General features: G+C 42.7%; 1 protein-coding gene across 1 annotated transcript; it reads right to left on the bottom strand.

Annotated features, from left to right (window-relative positions):
* Positions 1 to 788: 788 nt before the first annotated feature.
* ENTHD1 (ENTH domain containing 1) lies at positions 789 to 21295 on the bottom strand. Its single transcript, XM_032882992.1, has 3 exons — positions 21286 to 21295; positions 11793 to 12194; positions 789 to 1720 (listed from the first exon to the last, which is right to left on the bottom strand). Exons 1-3 carry the CDS (start codon positions 21293 to 21295, stop codon positions 1116 to 1118), a joined length of 1017 nt encoding a protein of 338 aa, XP_032738883.1. The 3' UTR covers positions 789 to 1115.
* Positions 21296 to 25014: the final 3719 nt, after the last annotated feature.

Raw genomic sequence — 25014 nt, 5'->3', positions numbered from 1 at the left:
AATCTCTAACAATGGTCTTCTAGAACCTATATCATCCGGCACTACTCCTTGCCCTTTCCTCCAGGACCTCAAATCTCCTACTGTTCTCTCCTGTCCTCACTTCACACCAGCCACAGTGACTTCCTTGCCCCCCCCCCCGCAAATATGCCAAACCTCCTCCCACATCCCAGTCTTCCCACTAACAGTTTCACTGGCAGTTCCCTCTATTTCTTAACCCAGTTTGCATGGGGAAAAATCAGTTTTGGCTTGGGAATGCACCCAGCATTAGGATATTTTTGAATGTCCCATATTTCTTCAAAATAATCAGGAATTATTTTAGCTTTTAGTTGGTAATTGTCGAAACTGAGTGATGGGTACATGGAGCCCTTGCAATGTCCTTTCAAATTAATATAAAACAGGAATAAAAGCATCTCTGGTGATTCTGGTGTGCAGCAGGGTTGAGAAGCACTGGTTTATGACCCCCAAACTAGATTATTTTCCCATAAATATAAAAATTGAGACATTTCTACTTGAAAGGCTGTCAAATTAAAAAGATACATGTTAAATGAAAAATATCAAATTTATTTTCCAAATACAAGAAAAAAAGTATGCATTCGAATTCACTTTGCAATATACATTAACATAAAAACTCCTAGTCAGTGTCTTACTTGTCTCAACTTAACCCCCAACCAACAGTGGCAGCCACAAGAAGGGAAAGATTGCTGGCCCTTGGTTTGGGGAATCTGAAACTTGGCACGAGACCTTAGGAAACATCTACCCAGGTTGTGAAGGCCTTCTGACTGCTTATCCAAATGCTCTAGAATAGCCATCTGCAGTTTGTCTTCCCACAACCTCCACTAATGTTTAACATATTTTGAGGTAAAGTCCAAAGCGTGGAAGGATGAAATTCTCTTCAGCTTCAAAGGAACCTTAGTTCGTATCTAAATCTGATATTATCAAAGGTGATACCTTTTCTCTTTAAAAAATAAACCAAATGAGTTTATTGGTTTGAAAGAGATTGGTTAATAAGCCTGACAAGGAAAAATCAAACCACCACCTTATAAGAATCTATAGGAGGCCAACCTGGTCTTTGGGAAGTGGAACCACATGAGTTCTACCAAAAATGGCTATGGAGCTTATTGGATGTGATCCGACGTCCCCTCAGAAGACTGGGGAAGCTGTGAAGATTTGCTTAGTTGTGGACTATTCCCCCTCATGCTCACCAGATGGCTACTGATTACACGAAGTTCCCGTATCACCACGTTCAGGTCTTCATGTAGTTTGACTGCGGCATTTTTCACCTCTCCAAGGAGAGCTTTAATGGAATCGTTTCCCTCAGGCTCTTTCGGCAGGCCTTCAGTTGTCTGAAAACTCGGACAGGACAGAGAGGTAAAGTGGTCTACATTTGCAGTGGGAAACTCTGCCCAATTATGGCCAGAAGCAGGACTTGTCTGCTTCCTGGCAGACTCAGAGTTATCTGGAAGACATTCCAGTAGATAGAGGTTGTCATTTTCCTCTTCATCAGAAGACACTAGGCCCCTAGGAGCTAAGGGGTGATGAGCCCTGGCTCTCTTATCTTTATCCTTAAAGGAGGCAGAAGACTGCTGATGGGACAGAGTCCAGAAGGAAGGTCCAGCCAAAATCGGGTGTAAGAGATGAACAGACTTTTCTGGAGAGGCTGAATCAGGAGGTGACAGAGATAAAGTGGAAAAGGAGGATGTTCCTTCAGAGGTGGTTGAAACTGAAAGGTATAAATGGGAGAGAAAGATTATGCAATGTACAAATGAGAGTAATAAATAAAATAATTTTACAATGTAAAATCCTATGGGCAAAGTCTCAACATACGCTCCTTAAAATGGTATATGTTAAATATTCATAATAAGCCTAAATAAACCCAAAGCAGGAAGTGGAGAAAATCCAAAGATGTATCCTATACCACTACCGCCATGGAAATGAAGCTAACAAAGTATCAATATTCGCCTTGACTCTGAACTGTGCTGGACATATTTTTACACTACACTTACCAGAGAGCAGAAAAGTAAAGTATTACACCCTATTCTACTGACTGGTGGCATTTTAAATTGGCATTTAAAGTAGACAGTGTGAGAAAGTTGTAACTTAGATTCCGTCTTCCTTTTTTTTTTCTACAGAGAATATTATGGCAAAATGACCAACCAACTACAAGAACTCGAAAGCTATGAAACAAATTTCTTTCTCTAACTGCTCAAACACAGTCGAGATTAAACTCCAAACAACCTGAGATGAAACATTTGAGTCCATGTATATAATTTTTTTCATCAAAAAATAAGTAAAATAAAAAGCATTCTAAACCTGGTTTCCACAAAATTAAACATTTGATACCACTTTAACTCCATTTCAGGCAAAATCATACTCTCTTCTTTTGCATTCATTCTACATTGTTATTTCCCGTGTTCTGAGGAACACCGTGTTCCTTAAGATGTAAAAAGATGTTTGGTGAAAACAGGATTGTAAAGTCAGGTTAAGACTGGGCAATTGCACACTGTGCCTTTCTTTAGGAGTTTAATAATGAACATTAGCACATTGGAAGTTCTGAGAAATCTACAATAATTTATTCAAGGGGTTTCCAAACTTTCTTTGACACAGAACTGTTTCCTGACTTGGAATAGTTATTGACACTCATGTGTGTATTAGGTGGTACGAGTTCCAAATCTCGTACAAATCCAGTTCAAAATCCAGTTCCAACGTCATTACAGCTAACTAGACTTGTTACTTTAATAATAATAAAAGAAAGCTGAAGTCATAGAACAGGGAAACTAACACCGACCCCTTAACACACATGACTTACATATTATTTTATTTGCTTTATATTTGCATGTCCCTTTAAACCAAATTGAATCTCCTGTTAAAAAAAAAAAAAAAAAAACCATGACTGGGGCAGGCGGCTTCTATTTTCTGCTTCAAAGCTCTCTGAGGCCCATCTCCAGCTTTTAGGAAAAATTCCAATCACAAGACATTTTGGGGGTGAAATGAGTGTTCTCAGCCGATGCAGCAGCAGGGCACGAAAAGGAAAACGGGAGCTTCATCGGCACATGGTCGAGGCCAGAGGAGCGCACGGAAGAATCTAGGTCAGCCTCATCCTGACGTCTGTCATCATGTTGAAGAGACGGCATGATGGTGATGGGCACCTCGATGCATTCTGAGTCACACCGCCACTCCGAGTGTGCTGTTTGGATGACGGTTGTCCCCTGACATGTCCCTGCCCCACCCTGCTGGGTTGGTTTCCATACCCCATGTCTCTTTCTTGGTGTACCCTCATTTGGGGGTAGCCCATTCTCCGGCAGTTCACTGAGAAAGGGAAACACAGGTGTGGCAGTCACGTGGGGCGACACGATGACAATAACCTGGTTCACTTCCACCGGCTTTCGCTGGGCGCTGGCGGTTCTCTGAGCGCCCCGGAACACGCGGCAGCAGCACTCGGGAACTCGTCAGAAATGAGGTTCTTGGGCCCAAGCCCCCTAAACGAAATCAGAAACTAGGGTCGTGCCCAGGAACCCGAGCTCCAGCCGGCCTCCAGCTGTTTCTGATGCCTGCCCAAGTCTGAGAATCCCCGCTTTCTCCTCTCTGTCCACCCTTCTTTCCCGTTGGAGCTGCAACTGCCGCCTAACCGGCTTATCATTGTTTACAGTTTCATAGCTTGGATTCACAGGCTTTTGCCCATAAAAAGCCACTTTATCTCTAATTGCCGCACACCAATTTACTTTTGTTTCCAAACACACCACAGCTGTAGCAGACACATGAAGCTCTCTTCAGGGCGCCTCCTGCCCATTGCGTTATCCTGCTCGGGCTCCCGCTCATTGCAGAAGGCTATGTGACTCTCCTGTGGACATTCGTCCTGTCCATACAGTGCAGCTACCAGAGCTGCAATGCAACAGAGACGCGGCGAGAAAGGGCTGCCATTAAAAAATCTCCCCGTGTGACAGATGCACGCCAATTAATGTCGCACTTGCTTAAAGATAGCACCCATAAAATGATTCCAACTGCTCATGTGTTATCTTTAACTTTTTATACTCACGGAAAACATCAGACCCGTTGATTATTATATTGTAACTTTAAATTTCAGAAGCATTTAGAAGAACTGCCTTGCAAAAATATAATGACAAATGCGTTTCTAGAAACATTTCTAAACTCCAGCTGTAGTTGTAAATTTTTCTGTTAGTGGCAGGTCCTTGGTCAACTAAACACTTCCAACTACTCACTATAGAACAGAGGAAATTTTTATTTTTTGTCCAGTTCCTCCTCTCAGTTTTCCTGACATATAATGACTGTCAAGTTAACTGTGCACATGAAATAAGACATTCTGGTTTTGCTCAGTGATGTAAAAAGTAGCATTTTACATAAGTGTCCATAGCAAAATTATTCGTAATAGCCAAAAAGTGGAAAAACTCAAATATCCGTTAACTGATGAAGGGGTAAATAAAACATGTTTCTCTCTGCAGCAGGATATCACTCAGCCACAAGAAAGAGGGAAGTACTGATTTATGGGGCAACATGGATGAACTTTGAAAACACGGTGCGAAGGGAAAGAATCCAGACACAAAAGACATATTGTATGATTCCATACCATGAGAGGTCCCGAGTAGGCAAATAGAGAAAGTAGATTACTGGTTCCGGGGGAGCGCTAGGGGGAGGGAGGAATGGGGAGTGATTGCTAATGGATGCAGGACTTCTTTGGGGTAATGAAAATGTTCCGGAATTAGTGGTGATGATTGAACATTTCTGGCGATATACTAAAACCTACTAAATTGTACCCTTTAATAGAGCACATTTTCTGGTCCATGAATTAGAGCTCAGTTTTTTAAAAACATAATATTTGAAAATTTACTTTAATGTCATTATTAAAAATAAGCTATATGAAAGAAACAGATTTAGGAATAACATAAAATTCGAGAGAAATGCTAATGAGTCTGCCCCTAACACTAATACTAAATTGTTACTGGGACGATTGGCTTATTGGATTAATGATGACTTCTCTTACCTGTGAACTGTAAATTTGGTTTGTTGAAATTAAAACACCAAATCCGTGTGTTTTTTGTCTGCAAGAAGGCAGGCAGGAGCTGTGCTGCTGGAGGAGCTGCTGGGGCCGAGTCTGGGGGCAGCGCCGCAGGTGCCGCCCTGACTTTCCTGCCGGGTACAATCAGACTCGCTTCTACCCTCCACTCTGCACGCTGCTTCTGAACCAGCCTGACCGGGAGTTCAGGGTCAGCTGAGCAAGTCTGCAGAGCAGTTTTCTACCATTTTCCCCATTTCTTTTTGGAAAATGTTCATTATTTTGGCTCTAAAGACTTCCACAAGCAAAAAGTTAAAGGGCGTGTGCGTGTGCATATGTGCGTGTGTGTATGTGTGTGTGTGTGATGTGTGGTTTCTTTCCTTAGCAAAGATGGACTGACAAACAGCTCTACCGAACAACCACTACTGACATCCAGGGTACAAAAATGGGATCAATGAGATAGAAACAAAGGCTGGAGCCAGGGAGAATGGTCACCGCTATCCCAGCACGAGAACATATAGATTTGTTTCCTCCCCCCAAGTCAGAAAGTCAAGTCCAGCGCAGCCTAACACGCTTCCCCCAACTGTGGCTTGTGAATATAATGATCTGACTTCATGTACCTACTAGCTCCCTTTCTCTTTCCAGCGTGCGTGACAAACGATCTAATGACCTAAAAGAATAGTTGGACCTACAGATAAATAACTTAAAATTTAAACAGAGGAGGAGAAGGAATGGACTGTTCTAGGAACAGAGTTATTTACATCAAAAGGGCAAGGAAGTTGCTGCAGCAAATCATTCAGTGAAAGTATCAGAATGAAAACATTAACGTGTATTGGGCGGCTGCCTTGCAGTCCCCCAATGGCTGAAATCCGCTGCACTGTGAGTGCGGAAATCTTTTAAAATGTACCCAGCTCATTATCTCCAAAGAGTTTATACCACCAGGCCTGGACCCTTCATATACACAAATACTTCTTAGAACAGTAAAAATAGAAAAAACAGAAAATAGACGCTGTCTTTTCTAGCCTCGGTCACCCTGCATCCACAGACACACTAGCCTTCAATCCTACCTCATCATTTCCCGAATTCCTCAACCACGAGTCGCCTTCAGCCATTCCACTGAGCACTCTCTGGAACAGGCCACCACTCAGAGCGGCCCTGCTCTGAAATCTTGCTTTCCAAGAGGACATTTTCTTGATTATTTCCAGCCCTCTTCTTCCTTTTAATGCATCTACACTTCGGCCCCGTTGAGCCAGAAGATCAAGGATCCTTGTACTTCTCTCACTACATCAATGTCCACCTGAGTCTCCTCTCTTGTCTTCCCCCATTACCTTCATTACTCCCATTACTTCCCCCATTACACCCACCACGTTTTTTCTGCTTTATCTGCTGTTAATTCCTAATCTAGGAGTCATGCTAATTCCTAATCTAGGAGTCAGCAGACCTTTCCTGTAAAGGACCAGATGGTAAATATTTTGGGCTTTATGAGACCTATAGCCTCTACTCCAACTAGTCAGCTCTGTTGTTATAGCACAAAAGCAAACAGAGATTACATGTAAACCAATTACTGTGCTTGTTCCAATAAAACCTCACTTACAAAAACAAGGAGGGGCCTCATTTGGCCCCAAAGCTATGGTTTGCAAGCTCCTGTCCTAATCCTATTTCAATTCAAATATCTACCTTTTTTATTCCTACCCCCAGGCTGCTCAGCACTATTGGAGAAAAGGATCTGGCAAATTAGGATTCCTACAAATAACGGTGCCTGGATCAGGGTCTTTATTGGCTCCTTCTTCCATTCTCTGGAGTGGCTATTCTAAATCTTACCAGTCCTTTTACAACAGTTCTACGACTCGAAACCCCTCGGTCTGGGCAAGTGACATCAGACAATAAGATATGAAGGCCATGACCTATAATGTGTGTGGCAAAAAGCTCCACACATCTCAATTATTAAAAACCACAAAACCCTCCTCACATCTGATACATTCTTTCCCCTCCTTCTGTACAGGTCCTCAGGATGAGGCGAGTGTGTTCTATTCTGGGTTCTAGCCCGCCTGCTTGCCCCCGGCCATGCCCTATCTCAGGCTAGTGCCCCCCCTTGTCTCCTGTCTCCCACTCGGTGGTTTCCTTCCCAGCGACAGCCCCTGCAACAGCCCCTGCGGGGCTCCCTGTCCCAGTTTCGCCCCCTCCATGACAATCCTCCACATTCCCTGACACTAGTTTTGCTAAAACGCATATGAAAAGCCACTCATCAGGCTTAATACCTTTAAGAGACCTGCATTCTCTTCAAAATAAAGTCCAAGCTCCTTAGCCTAGCCCACACAGCTCCTCTGTCCTGGCATACTTCTCCAGTGTTTGATTCTGTTATTTCTTCATGCACACTTTCCATTCCTGTCTTACTAGGCTGCTTTTAATCCGCTTATTAAATACTGGGTACTTATATGTACACGACACCGTGTTTGGTGCTGGGGATACAATAGTAAACAGGCAGACAGGGTCCCATCCCTCAGGAAGGGCTACTCCACTTGGGGGGGCGGGGGAGACAACAAACAATTCAATACATACATAATTATACTATACATAATACTATACTATAATTATGTATGTATTGAATTAGAATGTAATGAATTCGAATGACCACACGTGCTAGGAGGATAATTACAGGTATTAAGACAACATATAGTGGGAGGGAATTTGAAGTAATCGGGGTCAGGACATCTTGCCGAAGTGCTCTTTGAGCAGACCCCTGAAGGGCGAGCAGGAGCAAACTGGGGAAGGGGTGGATCAGAAGTGTTCTGGTCCGAGGGAACAACAGCACAAAGGTGGCCAAGCAATTTGTTTACTTGGCAAACAGAACACCAGGCTGCTGGGAGAGGCAGAAGCTAGACCGCACAGAGTGTGGAAGGCTATTCGATCTCTAGGAATGCGGGGAGAAGTCTGGGGTTCCAGTGGGGCGTAGAAGTCCTCATGTTGTCTGGCTGCTCTGTGGAGAATGACTCGGAGCTCCCTAAAATCTCTTTGGTCAAGCACAACATTACTCCTCGGCCTGGAATGCCCTTTCTGGAAAGATCAGAGTTTCCTCATTCCCGAGAATAAGCAAGGATCTCCTGGGGACTTTTGGGAGATAACCAGGATGGATCTGGAGGGTTAGGAGGGGTCTGAGGGCTTCGAGCTTGAAAAGTGGAACTAAAAATATAGACGCTGGAGTAACAGCAAACTCTTTGCTGGCACTCGCCTGGTACCAGATCCTACTCGGATCCATTTCGTGTTTGCCAACTCATGGAGGCCCCGCAGCAGCTGTGTGTGGCAGCGCCAGCTTGTCCCCCCTTTGTAATTGAAGACATAAACACAGGCAGGTCACACGAGCATCAGCGGCTGGGCTGAGGCCGTGAGCCTCGGCAGTGGGACTCCAGGGCCCGAGACGCTAACAGCTCCCTGATTCAGCCGCTCTTTACGCTGGGTCAGAACATATTCTCTGTCTCCATTTTAAAATCCAAAATACAATATGAAATTTTTCCTTTAAACAGTCATATGCATTGGAAAATTAGAATAAAATTAAAGTTTATATTTACCCACATATTTATCATTTCCACTGCTCATGACTGCCCCCCCGCCAAACGCACTGGGGTCTTCTTCTCCCTATATAGTTTAACAGTCAGTCAAGGATCCAGGCAGAGTTTACAGACAGAGTGTGGGGTGGGTTTCACCCCTTCCGAGTTTCCCTCCCTATCGGTATTTCCCGCAGAACTGCCCATCTCCCCAGCCAGCATTGAGGTTCTCTTTTAATATTTCGTAGGACTGAAGTGTGCCCTCAGGGTCTTAATGTTGGCTAGTGTATGTTTCCGCTCTGGAACTTGCATATCATTCTTCCCTTACAGATGTTAGTATTCTGATGAAATCCCCCATCTTTCTCTCTGTGCTCTTGGTCTTATTCACCCCAGTTATCCTAAAGTGCCTGTCTTACAACATCAGTACTAGCTTATCTGTGGGTCTGTTTCTGCTGTCTGTTTTTCTCCTGGATTCTGAGTGCCAAAAACCTTGTGCGAAAAATGACAGGAGCTCTTAAGAAAGGATTTCGCTGTCATCTAGAAGACAGATGGGATACAAAGGAATGACTCTGCTCCAGTTGGAGCTGGGTTTCAGCATTTGTGAGGGCTGGTCTAGTTCTGGTTTGCCCTTCCCCATGGACGGTAGTTCTGGTGCTCATGGGGGAGTGTGTCGGAGGCCCCGGCTGAGAGCATGGAGTCCTTACCGGAGCTGCTATGACATGGCCGATCCTGCGCTCTAGCCCGTCTCCTAGCCCCAGGAGAAAGCCAGAATCTCTTCTTAGCGTGTTGGGCCCTAGAAGCTGCTTCCCGTTTAGTCTCCTGGCACCACATCCAGAACGTGTGCAGCTTTAGCAGGAGGCAGACGTTTCTCAGTAGGAAGTTACACAAAGACTTTTGGGCTTTCTCCTCTGTGACTTCCTCTCCTCTGGAATAGTGACCCCTGGAGTCCCTGCTACCAGGGAGGCCCTGAACTCCAAGCCTGTCTCCCAAGGTCAGTGAGACCATGGAGAGTCCAGGCCTCTGACTTTCCCTCAGTGTCTATCATCCTACTCTGCCAACAGGAAAATGATCCATGGTGGGAAAACTGAGGTGAATGTGGGACCAACTAAAAGTAAACTAGTTTCCTACTTCATTCACACCTCCTGATGCCAAATGTGTGGGTTTTACACACAAGGATTTCTCTCATTCTCTGTATGTGACAGAGACATGTATAGGACACCTGGATGTCCTATGATTTTACTCCGCTCTGACACTACCCAGAGTTAGTGCAGACCCAGAGATTAAGGCTCAATTCCTTAATCTCAAGACTCAAGTCTCAAGACTGCCCTGTACTTTAGATGCCAATCAAAAGTCCACGCTTCCCATATCTCTGACCTGCTCTCTATAAGTTGAGGGAACCCATGATCCCCTCCTTGGGTCTTATAATTCACTACAATGGCTCGTGGAACTTAGGAAAGTGCTTTACTTTCTATTAGTGGTTTATTATAAAGAACACAACTTAGAACAGCCCATGGGAAGGATGAGCAGGGCAAGGTTTTGGGAAGGGGCCCAGAGCTTCCTGCCTTCTCTGGATACACCACCCTCCCAGAAACTTCATGTGTTCGCCAACCAGGAAGCTGTCTAAACCCCACAGTCTGAGGCTTTTTATGGAGGTTCCATTATAGAGATATGATTGATCAAATCATTGAATAACACAACATCCCTAGAGGTCAGGGGGTGGGGAGAAAAGTTCCAAACCTCTCACCACCTGACTGGTTACCCTGGCAACCAGCACCCAACCTCCAAGTGTCACCTCAGCATAAACTCAGAAAGGGAAGGAAGGGGTTTACTACAAATAACAAAACTATAATTCTTCTCGCCCCTATCACTCAGGAAATTCCAAGGGTTTTTGGAGCTCTGTGCCAGGAGCCAGGGATGAAGACCAAATACACATTACTCATTATATCACAACATCACAATCCTTTTCTGGAGGGTCCTAACCCATTCTGTGTTTTCTACCTTGGTTGTTACAGGGTTTTAGAACAGCTTTTAGTTTTCCAGCTTCAACCAGCATTGTCCATGGGAAGGTTAGAACAATACTATGTACTTCATTATAAACAGAAGCAAGTCTTCCTTGCTAACTGGCTTTAAAGGAACTCTCAGCTAATTTTCATAACTAAGTGTACTTGGTACACAGGCAATGGCCAAAAACTATTTTCAATGAACTTTTGGGGGGTATTTGTGGAAGAGATGAAGTCAAAGTAACAACTTCCCAGTGGACAGCCACGCATCAAAACCATCACAGTCACTGTGACCAGCACGGCATGTTTTCCACATCGGCAGTCTCTGCAAAATGGTTAATTTGGTGACAAAACTAAGAATCGGTTCATTTTTAGGCTATTCGGTCCCCCAAGTTCTGGAAAGGACAGCAAGGAGAATCTGCTGTCATTCATTGACTTACTAACACTGAGATAAATTTCTTTAGCCTCAGCGTATTGGCTGCCATTGTTTGTACATATATGGCACTTCTGACCTCAGTTTGAGGCAGTTTAGAATATTTATATTAAAAACTTAATATTTATATGAGTTAGCATTATTATACATAAGAACCAATAAAACGACTTAGTCTTCACAAAATGCATGAGCAAACAAATTATTATTTTACTAATTAACTTTAAAGAAGCAAGCAGAATTATACAAGGTAGGATTGGTAACTGACTGCCACCAACCTGGATTCCCAACTGGCTCTACCCTTTACCATCCAGGCTCAAGAATATTGCAACCCTTTGAATGTTTTATAGGACAGAAAAGGGAGAGATTCTCCATCACAGTTTTGCAATCAGTATAGCCCTTTAAAAAAGGCCACACGTACACATGCACACACATATATTGTGTGTATACACAGCAATAGACATAATAACTAATTCTTTTTTATACAGTCTCTTAATAAGTAACCTAAATGTCTAACAGGAAGCTATTATTTAATGCTAGTTCTTTCTAACTTGTTCGGCATTAGAATCGCTCAGAACCTGTACTTCAACCAAGCACTTGGAGCCCCGAGTGACGAAGTGCCTCTTGGATCTTTAATAAAAGGGGTGTTTTCCCAATGAAGAAGTCCCTCTCTCTGGCACATACATTTTAATACCACTGGATGGGGAGAACCAAAAACAGGGGCAGAAAGCACAGAGAAGTAACAGATGAATGCTTCAAAAGAAGGATGTGTGTGTGTGTGTGTGTGTGTGTGTGTGTGTGTGTAGACTCACCCCATGTGGTCACAGACTTGAGGTTTTCCTCGTCCAATTGAATAATGCTGGACTGGGTTGGCTTCTGAAAGTCCTTACCGCTTAGAATCTCCTTCACTGGGTTAAATGTTTTAAATGAGGGAGAGACGTAAAGTGTCTCTACAGAGGCCTGGTTGTAGAAAGTAGACTCTGACTTTGACACCCTTAAATTAGGGCTGATAAACTCCTCTTTATCCGGTGACTGAAATGACGGGAGTGTTGTCAACGTTTCAAAACTTTTTGCAACTGACTTCTTTTCTAGAGGCATTTGCGAAGGGTGTTCGGTTACAGTATTTGTAATGGTACTGTCCGATTTCTTGTCCGATTTCTTGTCCACACTTGTCTGCCCAGATGGGCTCTTTGCTGAGGCAGCAGGCACAGCATCTGTAAAATAACAAGTAAAAACTATGGTCAAAAAATACAGCGGAAAATATTCTATTCCAAGTCCATTGCAATTTTACTTTTTTATATTTTTTAAATTTTTATTTTTTTGAAGTAAACTACACCACATGTGGGGCTCAAACTCATGATCCTGGTTCAGGCTCCACTGACTGAGCCAGCCAGACGCTCCCAAATCTCTTGCAATTTTAATAAATCAGATTTTTTAATGCCATAACAGGATTCTCTGTTTAGTTGTTTCTACTTTCTTACTATGTTTCTCTCCTGCCTATGGCAAGTATACCCCGGTGATTACTGATGTCTTAGTCATTTGGTGGCCATTTCTCTCTCTCTCCTCACTGAAGCACAAGACAAGGAAAGCTTCAAATAACTTGTCTTTAAATATTTCTCTCTTCACCCACTTATCTGTCTCTGAAACCACTATATTTTTAGTACCTTCAAACATTCGTCTTTTACAAGATAAACTAGAGAAAATATGCCACATCATACTGGTCTATCCCTACAGAACCTCCAGCTACCAAAAAAAAAGTCTTTTCCCCTGTAACAGAAAAAAAAATGTCTTCTTGGGGCACCTGGGTGGCTCAGTCAGTTAAGCGTTTGACTTCAGCTCAGGTCATGATCCCAGGGTCCTGGGATCTAGCTCTGTATCGGGCTCCTTAATCAGTGGGGAGCCTCCCTCTCCCTTTGCCCGCTGCTCCCCCTGCTTGTTCTCTCTCTCTCACTGTCAAATAAATAAATAAAATATTAAAAAAAAAGTCTTCTTGTCCCAGTGTCTATGCAGAGTCCATGAAAGAAAACCCAACTTTAGGTAGCAGCCTAATTTTAATAAACCCTTTGTCTATGCGGGAGAGCAATCTTTCAGAGCCGCTGTGGTGATTACCAAAATGTAAGTTCCATTAAGTCAGAATCTTTGTCCATTTCATTCATTCCTATCACCACAGTGTATCTAGGCTATAACAAAGGACCTGGAATGCAACGGAGAAGTAATATCTATTATAAATAGAAGGAATTGAAAGGAACAGATATTTAAGGTGGGTCTGATACAGAAAGATCTATTGAATCTATAAATTATGAGCCTGGTCCAAATTTCTAGATGCCAATTGCTATCAACACTCAGTGCTAGGGCTTTGCTCTCCAGAAGTTTTACCTGAAGCTGGATATGGAAGAAAAGAGAATTATTTTAAGACACAGAGTTGATGAAATGAGAGGCATAACGAGACAAGAGTGGGCAAAAGGAAGATGAAATCATCTGAAGCTCCCAGAAGAGAAGAGAGTACAGGAACTGTGTAACCCACTGTCAATGGCTGACATCATAACCTCCCTCACAACGCACGTTTTTCAGCTGTCACCATTACGGTCAGGCTCTGAGTTTTTAAAGAAAAACAAATTTCCTTTCGCTCTAAAAACCTTCCTTCCCCTCTTCATCCACCGTCGGAGGTCAGCCTGGGCAAAAGGGCTGCTGGGATGCCCCAGCACTGGACCTCACCGCCTCTGTCAGGAATTCTGTTTTATCCAACCCTCTCAGCTGCAAGCTTTCTCATCTTTGCAGACTCAATTCGAGTTTCACGTTCTCCTGTCCTAATCCTTTCCTTGCCCTATCCTGTTTTGGTCTTTCTTAACCACGCCCTGTTCGGAGCCCTGTGAGTGATCAACACATTTCATCTCGTCTCTCCCTGGTCTGGCCCCGACCCGAGAACAGGGCCCTGAAGAGACATTAGTAGGAGTCCTGTTTGTGCTCCTTAAAAGCACGGCCCCTAGGATGTGTTCAGTGAATGCCTGTTGAGGAAAAGAACAAATCAAAGCACAAGGATAAAGGAAAAAAAAATAATAATCTTCCTTTTGCCCACTCTCATCTCATAAGGGGCTCCTACATGGGTCATGATCTCAGAGTCCTGGGACTGAGCCCCACGTCATCAGGCTCTCCCTCTGCCCCTCCCCCCTGCTCATTCTCCCTCTCTCTCTCTCTCTCTCTCAAATAAATAAATTTTAAAAATCTTAAAAAAAAAAACTAATATAAGGGTGCCTGGGTGGCTCAGTGGGTTAAGCCTCTGCCTTTGGCTCAGGTCATGATCTCAGGGTCCTGGGATCGAGCCCCACATTGGGCTCTCTGATCAGTTTCCCTGCTTCCCCCTCTCTCTCTGCCTGCCTCTCTGCCTACTTGTGATCTCTATCTGTCAAATAAATAAATAAAATCTTTTTAAAAATATTAATATATTCCTGGTAGAAAGCTAGATTTATGGTATTCCCAAGTACATGTGTACATCACCATATTTCCATAAAAGCATTCCTTGAAGTTAATTATAGTCAAAAATTTCTCCATTGATTTCCATTTTACATTCGAGAAAAATGGGGGAAAAGCATTTTCTATTGTAACAGAATCATCTTAAAATTTAACAATATGTAAAGTAAAATAACTCAGAATGACAATGACTTTCTGATGGAAATATTCGTAATAACACTCAATCTAAATTTCAAAGCTAGGATGTATAAGCTCATCTGTATAGCCATCGTTTTACTTTATTATTATTTTTTTAAGTAATCTCTATACCAGTGTGGGGCTCCAACTCATGACCCTGAGGCCAAGAGTCACATGCTCTATCCACTGAGCCAACCAGGTGCCCCTGGCCATCATGTTAATGTTTAGTACAGAAACTTAAAATTACAAAAGAAAGAGTTATCTTAAAATTCAATGAGACAGGGCACCTGGGTGGCTCAGTAGGTTAAGCATCTGACTCTTGAGTTTGGCTCAGGTCATGATCTCAGGGTTGTGAGGTCTAGCCCTGCATCAGGTTGGGTATAGAGTCTGCTTGGGATTCTCTCCCTCCGTCTGACCCCCAGCCCCTACCCCAGCCACTCATGCTTGGTTCTCTCTCATTCACTCTCTCAAAAAAAAAAAAAAAATCAATGAGACAAACCAGACTGAAGTCTATCCACCCCCTTTCCCAATTGTCCAGGAAGAAAAGAACACAGTCTTCTGATTGCTTAGACTTTCTGTTTGTTTGCTTGTTTGTTTTAAAGATTTTATTTATTTATTTGTCATAGAGGGAAAAAGCACAAGCAGGGAGAGTAGCAGGCAGAGGGAGAAGCAGGATCCCCGCTGAGCAAGAAGCCTAATGTGGAACTCAATCCTGGGACTCTGGGATCATGACCTGAACCGAAGGCAGATGCTTAACCAATTGAGCCACCCAGGTGTCCCTAGACTTTGTTTTTTAAGCTGGCAATCTTTTTTTTTTTTTTAAAGGTTTTATTTATTTGAGACAGAGAGAAAAAACAAGCTGGGGGCAGAGGGAGAGGGAGAAGCAGACTCCTTGATGAGCACAGAACCTGATGTGGGGCTTGATCCCAAGACCCTGGGATCTCGGCCTGAGTTGAAGGCAGAGGCTGCACTGACTAAGCCACCCAGGTGCCCCTAAACTGTAATCTTTTTAATGAACAAAACACTATGATCTAAAAGAAGAAAGCATGACAACAATTCAAAAATAATGATTTTAAATGCAGAGTGGATGACAGAGGAAAATGTTTCCTTATCTAGAAGGTGGAAGAGGCCTAAGAGTCTAGAGAAAGCTGCACGGGGTCTCTGCCGCCACCTTGCTCCACCCCTTCCGGGGTGACAAGGGCAGCCAATCCTCCGCAGTCCCGCCACTGCTTTAGTTGTAGTTAATATTCACAAATCCTTCAAAAACTCCCTCTTGTTCCAGTGACAAAGTCTAAATTTCTTGGGCTTTAAAGGCCTTCCATTGCTGCTTCTTTGTTTTGTTTTGTTTTTCCTTTCCTTTTCTTTTTGGTTATAGTCACTTCAGAAAACTAACGTACCTGCTGAGGCGGATACTGAGTGAAGAGAGTCTACCCCACCTGCATGGGCTCTACAAGGTCTGGAGGATTAGGTGTGGGCATCAGCCGTACCACAGGGTTTGGAGAGCTGCTAAATGCCAAGTGGAAGGTGGCAGGCTTGTATCTTGCAAATACTCTCCTGGCCAATCCTTCCAGTTTCTGGGGAGCATGGCCCTGACCAATAGCTTCATTCTTCATCAATGGACCCACTGAAAACCCTCCAACTTGATTTCCATTTATATACATATTATCTAGAAACCTCTGCTGCCTTCCAACTAATAATAACTTCGTTTTATTCTTTTTTTAAATTGAGCTACAGTTGACATATAACTGCATTAGTTTCAAGTGCACCACATAGTGATGTGATGCGTGTTGTAAAATGATCACCATACTGAATCTCATTAACATCCACTACAGTTATATAGCTTTTTCTTGTGATGAAAACTTTTAAGACTCTCTTAGCAACTTTCATATATACAATACAGCACTGTTAACCTCAGTCACCATGCTGTATATTACATCCCCGCGACTTATTTTATGACTGGAAGTTTGTACCTTTTGATCACCTTCAGCCATTTCTTCTTTTCCCATTATTGTTATTCTATTGCTTGTTTTCTATCGCTGCTCAACAGGAAACTAGCCTCTGGTCAGGTGCTCTCTTCCTCACTCACATATCCCACATTCATTCAGGTCCCTTTAGTTTCATTCTCCATGGCTCTTTATCTTTACTACCATCGCTTTCTCACCCTGCACGCCACCATGGAATGCCCTCCCCTTCCTTTATCTATTTTTAACCCTACCAACTTCTCAAAGTCCATCTCAACTACTTCTGGAAACTATTTCTAATCACATCTACCAAATCCTTCCCTTTTCTGCATAGTAAATATTCATTTCTGTAAATTCTTTTTTTTTACAAATTCATTTTTCCCACTAATTATATGCTCTAGAGAGTCTATAGAGCTCTGTTCGCTTTGGACTATATTAGACTCTGGAGCCATGCCTAAGTGCAAGTCATAGTTTCTACTGTCATTGAACGTAAGATTAAGTGTGGATTTTGTATAGGTAGATAGGTAAAATATATATACATTCTTGCATATACATATGTATATACACACAAAAGTATATGTATGACAGGGACGCCTGGGTGGCTCAGTGGGTTAAGCCTCTGCCTTCAGCTCAGGTCATGATCTTAGGGTCCTGGGATTGAGCCCCACATTGGGCTCTCTGCACAGCGGGTAGCCTGTTTCCCCTCTCTCTCTCTGCCTGCCTCTCTGCCTACTTGTGATCTCTCTCTCTGCCAAATAAGTAAATAAAATCTTAAAAAAAAGTATATGTCTGACAAACAATAGAAATAACTAATAATATAAGTTACCAGTTCAATTTCATGATGTCTAAGAGATTGTAGTTTCTCAATAAGTGAGTGAACATAAAAGAATATGTTTGTATAATAACGTAAATTGAACATGTTTCAGATTGGGTTCCCCCAGAAGCAGTCTTTGAGAAACAGACTTGGACCCAGGTAGCTGATCTGGGCACTGATCCCAAGAGCACACAGCAGGGAGTGGGAAAGGTCAAACAAAATAGGGATAAAGTCAATAGAGTGTATTAATGGACAGATGACCATAGTGGGCAAAAGAGGTTTGGTCCTGCTGCAAAGCTGTCCTTTCAGGAATGGGAAGGAGTCTCTCGCCTTCACTGGTTGAGTGTTGCCCCCATGAATAATAAATCAGTGGCCCTTCCAGGCTGTCCTGTGCTTATGCTGAACAAGTCTCTGGGCTCTAGAGGAAACTCTGGTTGAGAACTTGGGAAACATAGGCACTCTTGTGGCATATGGGAACCAATCACCGGGACTGCAGTAGTCCTGAGGCAGGCCCAGAGAATACCGGGTGGGGCATTCACAGCACTACTACAAGATATATTCACTTATTACCTTTCCTTCCCCAAAACCCACTGAAATGACAGAAGTGGAACAAAGAGGTATAAACCTAGAAGGGCAAATAGAACAGGAGAGAAGAGAGGACAAGAGAAGATGGGAGATGTCAACAAATTGTTAGAAAAGGGACAGCTGATGCAGTAAGCAACCAAACCCCCAGACACTGTAGAGGGGAAGGCAATGTGAAAAAAAAGTCAATTCCTACCACCGAACTCCAGAAAGTTTCAGGAAGAGGAGCGTGAGCACTTTGCGCCTTATTATTTCGGGGAGAGGATCTCTTCATTCGGACAAACAGTGAGAGATGTTTTTGTTGTTTGGATGTTCCAATATACGTAGAAGAATGTGGATGGATGCTGAGTAGCCAGTGGATAGGCTGGGCCAGTTATAAAGCTATTGTCTCCTAGCTTTGTGACACTGGGGCCAGGACACCACAGACCACACCTCTGCTTTGCTGCCCCATTTTGTAGCACAATTCTTCCTAAACCTGTCTGTTCTTACCATGCTTAATTTCTTTCAGTTCTTCAAATTTATCATGTTTCCTCTTCCTACCAAGCTTTCACTCACGCTTTTTTTGTGCCTGAAATGCTCTTCCCCTTCTTTATATGTGATTTCCAATTTCCAAGGTGATGTCCATTAGGTAGACATACATTTACCTATCTCTCTGTTTTTGTTCATGCTGCTCCCTTAGCCTAGAATATCCTTTATCCCTACCCTTCTCCTCTATCAAAAATTGTTTCATTTGTCTAAACTCAATGGAAATACTACCTCTTTTGTGAAGCCTTTATCCTCCACGCTAAAACGAATCCCTCTTTTCTTTGTTTTTGCATAATACAATATGGATATTCATATTTTTCACTTATTTCATTATTTCAAATATTAGTCCCTCATTTGACAGCTATATTAAGTACAAGGATGTGACCAGCACTGTCCTAAGCTCTGTAGTAGCAGTAAACAAATTTGTTGCTTATGATTCATTATAATTTCTTGTTTACAGGTATGTCACCTCCAGTATACTGCAAACTCCTTCAGGGCACACATCTTCTCCAACTTGCTCAACCCATAAGGTACTAGCAGAGTATGTGACAGTCATTTGATAAATGCCAGTTCAATGATCATTATATGGACGGTCTGGTCATTAAAATAAACTCAACTGTTGAGAAATAAGTCCTGGGGACATCCTAATTCAGCCCCTTTGTGATATACACGAGAACCTGAGACTTCCAGGATCAGGAAGGGTAAAGCCTCCGATTCCTGAATTCTAAATCAATGCTCTTTTTACTAGGGGCAAAGAAGAAATAAAATGTGTGGTAGAATCTGCTGTACCGAGTACTTCTTCACTGACAATTTTTCTAATAGTCCCTAGCAGGGAAGTGACCGGTGTTTATTCTGAGGGGTCACTCCTTTCGTCCCTGGTGCCACATTTGGAGATGTAGGGCCATGTGGAGGAGGACTGAGTTAAGTACACAACTGGCCCAGGTATCTTTGCCTATTTGTCTCCTCCCAGGAAGGGCTGTGGGGTAGATGTTTTCTTGGGTCCATATAAAGAATGCACAACATTTATGGAAAATTTTCTGAAGCCCATAGGAACTCCTGGGGATTTTCTGGAGAACAGCAATAAATATTATTTCTATATGGTTGAACGCAAAACACATAAATGTATAGTCTGTAAACACTAAAGCAATTGTTTCACGAGGGCCTCCCAACTTTGTCTGGGAGAGAATTTCTCTGAATTCCACTAAAAAGCACAGAGGACTACAGAGTGAATTAATTTGGTTGGCTTGCTTTATCTGGTTTCTCATTTTCTTTCAATTTAAACCTGAATGTCAAAGAGCTTTGTTCTCAAGTATCTATCCGGCAGACTCCTGGTTCAGAAGCTCAGTATTAAATTATGAGACTGTACCCAGTTTTCTTTATTGTACAATGCTTTACACCTGCCAATATCCTTGATTAATGCAAAATAGGACCTTGAAACATCAGTCATTGTAAAGCTGGTTTGATTACTCTTGATAGTTATCTTTAGGAAGAAGCTTATTCCCTGTATAAGACATCAGGCTGCAAATTTAAATATAGACTATCACTAAAATGCCTGAAGTAAGGAGGTTAAAAAAAAAAAACACAACCCCTCCCCCCTCCAAAAAACCAACAACACCTCTCCATGCTTTGAGCCGAAGGACAAAAGAGAAGAGCTATGCTGTTGAAGGTACTGAAAATGTTTTTGCTCGTTTGGAGATGATGATGAAATCATTTTTGAAAGGGAACACTGGATTTAATTCTGAGTTAAGAGAATTTGCCTACAGATAGGAACATTCTATACTGGTAACTCTCTTTCATTTTTCAATAATTCCACTGCCTTATTTCAGGTACTATAATCATCGCATATTATTTTATATTCCATTATATTGTGAATCTAATAATGGGTGTTAATTCCAGCAGAGCAATTGCTGTGATCAATTCTCCTGTTGGTCTGATACATTGGATCCAATTACAGCTACAAAGCAGAGAGCTGGCAAGCCTGACAAAAGATGGATGCCAAAATATGTCTTTCTGTAGTTTAAAAATGTGTAACACCAAAGGAACTTCTACTTTTGCAGTTATGTTAATCAAAGGAAATAGGATCTGATGATAAGAAGTACATTTTGCCAAGATGCCACAGCTATAAATTATTAATATAGAGGGCTGATTTGAATTACTCATTAATATATTGGTTTAACGTAAACAGACAAACCACTAATTTAAAATGGATACTGAATGTGAAACTTGAGTAACATGTTTGACATGACAATGACAATCTTAATATATCTTTCTTACAGGATATGCATGAAACTCCAAATAATCATATTAAGTTAGATCTCCCTCTGATCTGTGTTAAATGTGTGTGTGTGTGTGTGTGTGTGTGTGCATAGTTGTAGGTTTTTGAAAATTTCATTTCATCATATATCATCACATTTAACTGCAGAATATACTGAAACCAAGTTTAAAAAATATTTTGGAAAATGTGGCTATGAAATATAGCAAGTATAATTACTACTTCAATATAAATTGAAGATAATGGCTTAACTGCTCATAAGAAAATAGAGATATGGGCACATTTAAAGGTGCTTTAAAAACCTCTTCAAGTAGGACAGCTGAAGACTTTCAGGCCATGAAAATGGATCATAAAGAATGGATTGTAAAATGGGTACCAGATGCTCATTTTTAAATTTTATATCATAGCTATGGTTTCACCAACAATAAAAATCATAATTTCCCTTAATAGATTATCATTATAAAAACTGAAGCTGAACATGTCTTTGGGAAGCCAGTGATCGTTACCTAGCGCCATGTTTCCTGTTGCTTGGGCTAGGGTTGAGATGGAAACTGATCTCTGGCATGGGAGGGTCTGCTGCTTTACAGAGCACACGCCATGCTGGAGGAGATGAGCGGGTGCCTGAAGGCACAAGTGTCTGTGACCATTAGACCAAACCTTAAGATGCCAATAAAACCTACAGGGTACCCTTGGGGGATACAAAATTAAGATAAATTGGTCAGAGGTTCAACTTTGACAAGAATTAAATATAGGAAATGCTTGAAGTGGTACCCGGCACACAGTAAATGTGACAGCATCCTGGGTATTGTTATATGGCGCAATCCGAAGAAGGGGGTAGAACTCTTGAGGAGTTCCTGTCACGTGCAGTCCTGACTAGAAGCAGATGGGCACCAGAGCACACCTGGTACTCTTCCCTCCTCCCGAAAATTCCTGTGTATGTCAACCACAAGCATGATGGGTCTCCTTTGTGCCCACTGTTCCAAGTAGGTGGTATTTGAGACCAGGAGAACTGATGTTCTACGGAGAGATGATGAAGAGATGAAGACTTATCATTCTCAGTATTTTCCTCATTAGTACAGACTGGTAACTGACCTTGACTTCAATATGGTATAAAGTCATGTCTAAGTCTGCAACACTGCAATGAACCTGAGAATATCACTTAAACTGTGAATTCAGATGAAGTGTTACTTCTCATGAAGTAGAAATTCTCTATTTACCACAGTAAGCCAAGAAAAAAACCTCACCTATGACAACTTCTTATATCATGTAACATATATCCTTTGGAAATACCAAAGGATATCCTTTGGAAATACCAAAGGATATCCTTTGGAAATACCTTTGGAATACCTAAGAGGACACATACCATTTCTCTTTCTCAGGCAGTCAGTGTACTGTCCTCGTTCTTAAAGCTCTTTGCTTATATTTTTAGAATATGACTTACAGCACTATACTGTAATTTGCCTATTAATGTTTCATTTGCTCTTTTTATTCCAACACCTCCCACATATTTTCATTCGTTCATTTATGTAACAAATATATTGAGGATGGACTCTGTACTATGCACTGTGCCTACAAGTACAAAAGCCACCAGAATTACACCGGCAAAGTCTTCTGACATGGTAATTCATTTCAATTACAAAACACAGAGGATAAAATAACCATTGATATACTTAATAAGCTTAAAAACATGCAAGCTTGAAATATGAGTGAGGAATAAGAAAGAGATTATAAAAACAAAACCAAGTAGAAATTCCAAGTAGAACTTCTAAAAATGAAAAATAAATAACTGAAATTAAAAAAATAATTGCTGACTTCAACAGCAGATTAACTCCCGTTGAAAAGAAGACAGAACTGAAGATAGGTACAAAGAAATATTTAAAAATACAGCACAGAGATCAAAGCGAAAGAAAATCTGGGAGTGAGTTGAGGCAATAGAGCGGATGGAGTGTTTTCACACTAACGTCATGCCCAGTCTAAGTGCAACCTTCCTTCCGGTCTCCAGTGACACACCCCAACACACATCAGCTGTTCGGAATCACTAGAAGGAGTCCCCGTACCCCTGGCGCTATCCCACTCCTAGGCTTTTGTGCTGGCTGCTCTCCCTCCCTGGCCTGCTTTTAGTTCTCTTTCCTTCCCTCATCTGGAGGTTGTCTTTGACCTACTTAAGAGACAAAGCTCCTTCCTCAGATCTCAGCTCTATTCAGTGTCAGAGCAGAGGAAGGGAGTAAGAGACAAGTGTCTATCTCCTTTTCGTCTGGCCACTGCTATAGTCACATATCTCCTGGCTGGGGCTACTGCTTTGGCTAGTATGGCCATCCACAGCCTTTCTACAGAAGGCACCCAAATGTTGGCTCTCTTGTGGAGTGAATGTGAAAGTTCTCCAGTGCACCCTAAGGAGCCCCCTAACCACACCATTCCCTAATGCACCTCCCCGCTGCATGCTCCCCACAGTGACTTTCAGTGTTAACATCTAGCACCTTGGGCCTGGCACGCATCTGACTCCCCTCATCTTCTCCACTGCCAGTGTTAGGAATTAGCTGGACAGTGAGGTAGTCAGAGCCAGGGTCCCCAACAAGAACAGATGGAGTCGGGACAGCCAGGATCAAACAGCACTGACATCCTGTTCTGCAGCTGAGACAGGACCCGCACTAACATTCTACTTTGCAGCCTTTGCAGAAGTGACTTCTGCATATCATCCTAAAATGAAACAATTAACCACAAAGCCCTTGTCAATATCATGGGCAAGGAGCAGTTAAGACATAAACCCCCAGATATCAGCCCCAAAAGACCATCCGTGTGCAGCCATTATCGTAATAGATAGACAGATACGTGACCAGAGCCCTGATTGGCACGAGTCAGCACAGCCTGGTTACTTAAAATAGCTCTGCAAAAGAGCGCTTTTATAAAAAACAAAACCAAAAAACCCTAAACTTAGAAACTCTGAGGGGAACCCTCTCGGGGCCCCATCCTTCTCCAGGAGCTTGCTTTATTTTATTTATTTATGATTTTTTAAAAATTTATTTGAGAGAGGAGAGAGAGAGCCCAAGGTGGGGGGAAGGGCAGAGAGAGCGGGAGAAGCAGGCTCCCTGCTGAGCACAGAGCCTGATGTGGGGCTCGATCCCAGGACCCTGAGATCGTGACCTGAACTGAAGGCGGATGCTTAACTGACTGAGCCACCCAGGCACCCCTCCAGGAGCTTTATACATTTGCTCTGTAAACTTTGCTCTGCTGCCCACCACTCTTCGTCTGGGCTACCTCTCCATTCTTCAAAGCGGCATGACCAAGAACCTCGGGCACTAAGGGAACAAAAAATCCTGTAACACCAGGTGACTGACTGCTCCTGGGGGAAAACTCTCAACTCTAAGTTCATGGTCTCCAACCTTATGGGTCCTCGGGACTGTGCAGGAACTCTTTTGCTTGTCCTCTGCTCTCCCGTTTCTCTCAAAGACAATTCCAAACCTTCATTGCTCTCCCCGAGCACCCTTGCCAACCGGACATTTTCTCTTTCATTTTTGGGAGATGATCTTCCCTATTCCTCAAGCAAAGAGAGGTTTTTCAAAGGTTTTGTTTCAGCTTCTCATCCTCCTGCCAGCCAACTGAACTACTGTCTACGACCATTCCTCCCTCCCTTCCCCTCAGTCTTGAGGGTCAGAAACACTTCCTATGACTATTCAGGCGTGTCCTGTCATCTGTGTCACTGAAACGCCACCCAAGTTGCCTCCTCTCCTAATCTTCAACTCCTTTTTTTTGTTGGCTTTCTCCTCTCAGCTCACAGAGGTGCCTGGTCTCTTTTACTTTAAATATGTCTCTGGGCCTCTCTGTCTCCCGCTCCACTCACCCAAACATACTGGAAACCAATATTTCCCACCAAGGAACTCATTTCCCTCCTTCCTTTACTCCTCCTCAGAACACCACAATCTGGCTTCCGTTCCTACTCGTCGACTGAAGCTGTCCTCTCTGAGGACCACTGACCTTTTCATTGCTAATTCCAATGAACATTTTTTAGTCTTTGGTCACAGGATGACTCTGTGTCATTTCAGCTGGATTAGTCCCTCCCCTCTCTGCGCCCTTCATTTCCTACACTCTCTCATTCAGAAGATTTTTAGCAGTCAGTGTGGCACACACCATCCTCGGAACTAAAAATACAACCTTGAACAAAATCACAAAGTTTCTGTCCTGGAGCACAGTGACGACGTGCATTACAGGGGCAGAAAGTTGTTAACAACCAAAGACTC

Source organism: Lontra canadensis, unplaced genomic scaffold (assembly GCF_010015895.1).
Source record: "Lontra canadensis isolate GAN:19392208 unplaced genomic scaffold, GSC_riverotter_1.0 scaffold84, whole genome shotgun sequence".
In the NCBI taxonomy this organism is placed as follows: Eukaryota; Metazoa; Chordata; class Mammalia; order Carnivora; family Mustelidae; genus Lontra; species Lontra canadensis.
The sequence above is the reverse complement of the archived record's forward strand: the minus strand, read 5'-3'. Positions and strand labels throughout refer to the sequence as shown.

Bases quoted from the DNA above. Each gene is read 5' to 3' on its own strand.
- ENTHD1 (XM_032882992.1), bottom strand. The intron at 1,721-11,792 runs GTGAGTCTACAC...TATACCTTTCAG, and splicing joins CAAGTCTGTGACCACATGGG to TTTCAACCACCTCTGAAGGA.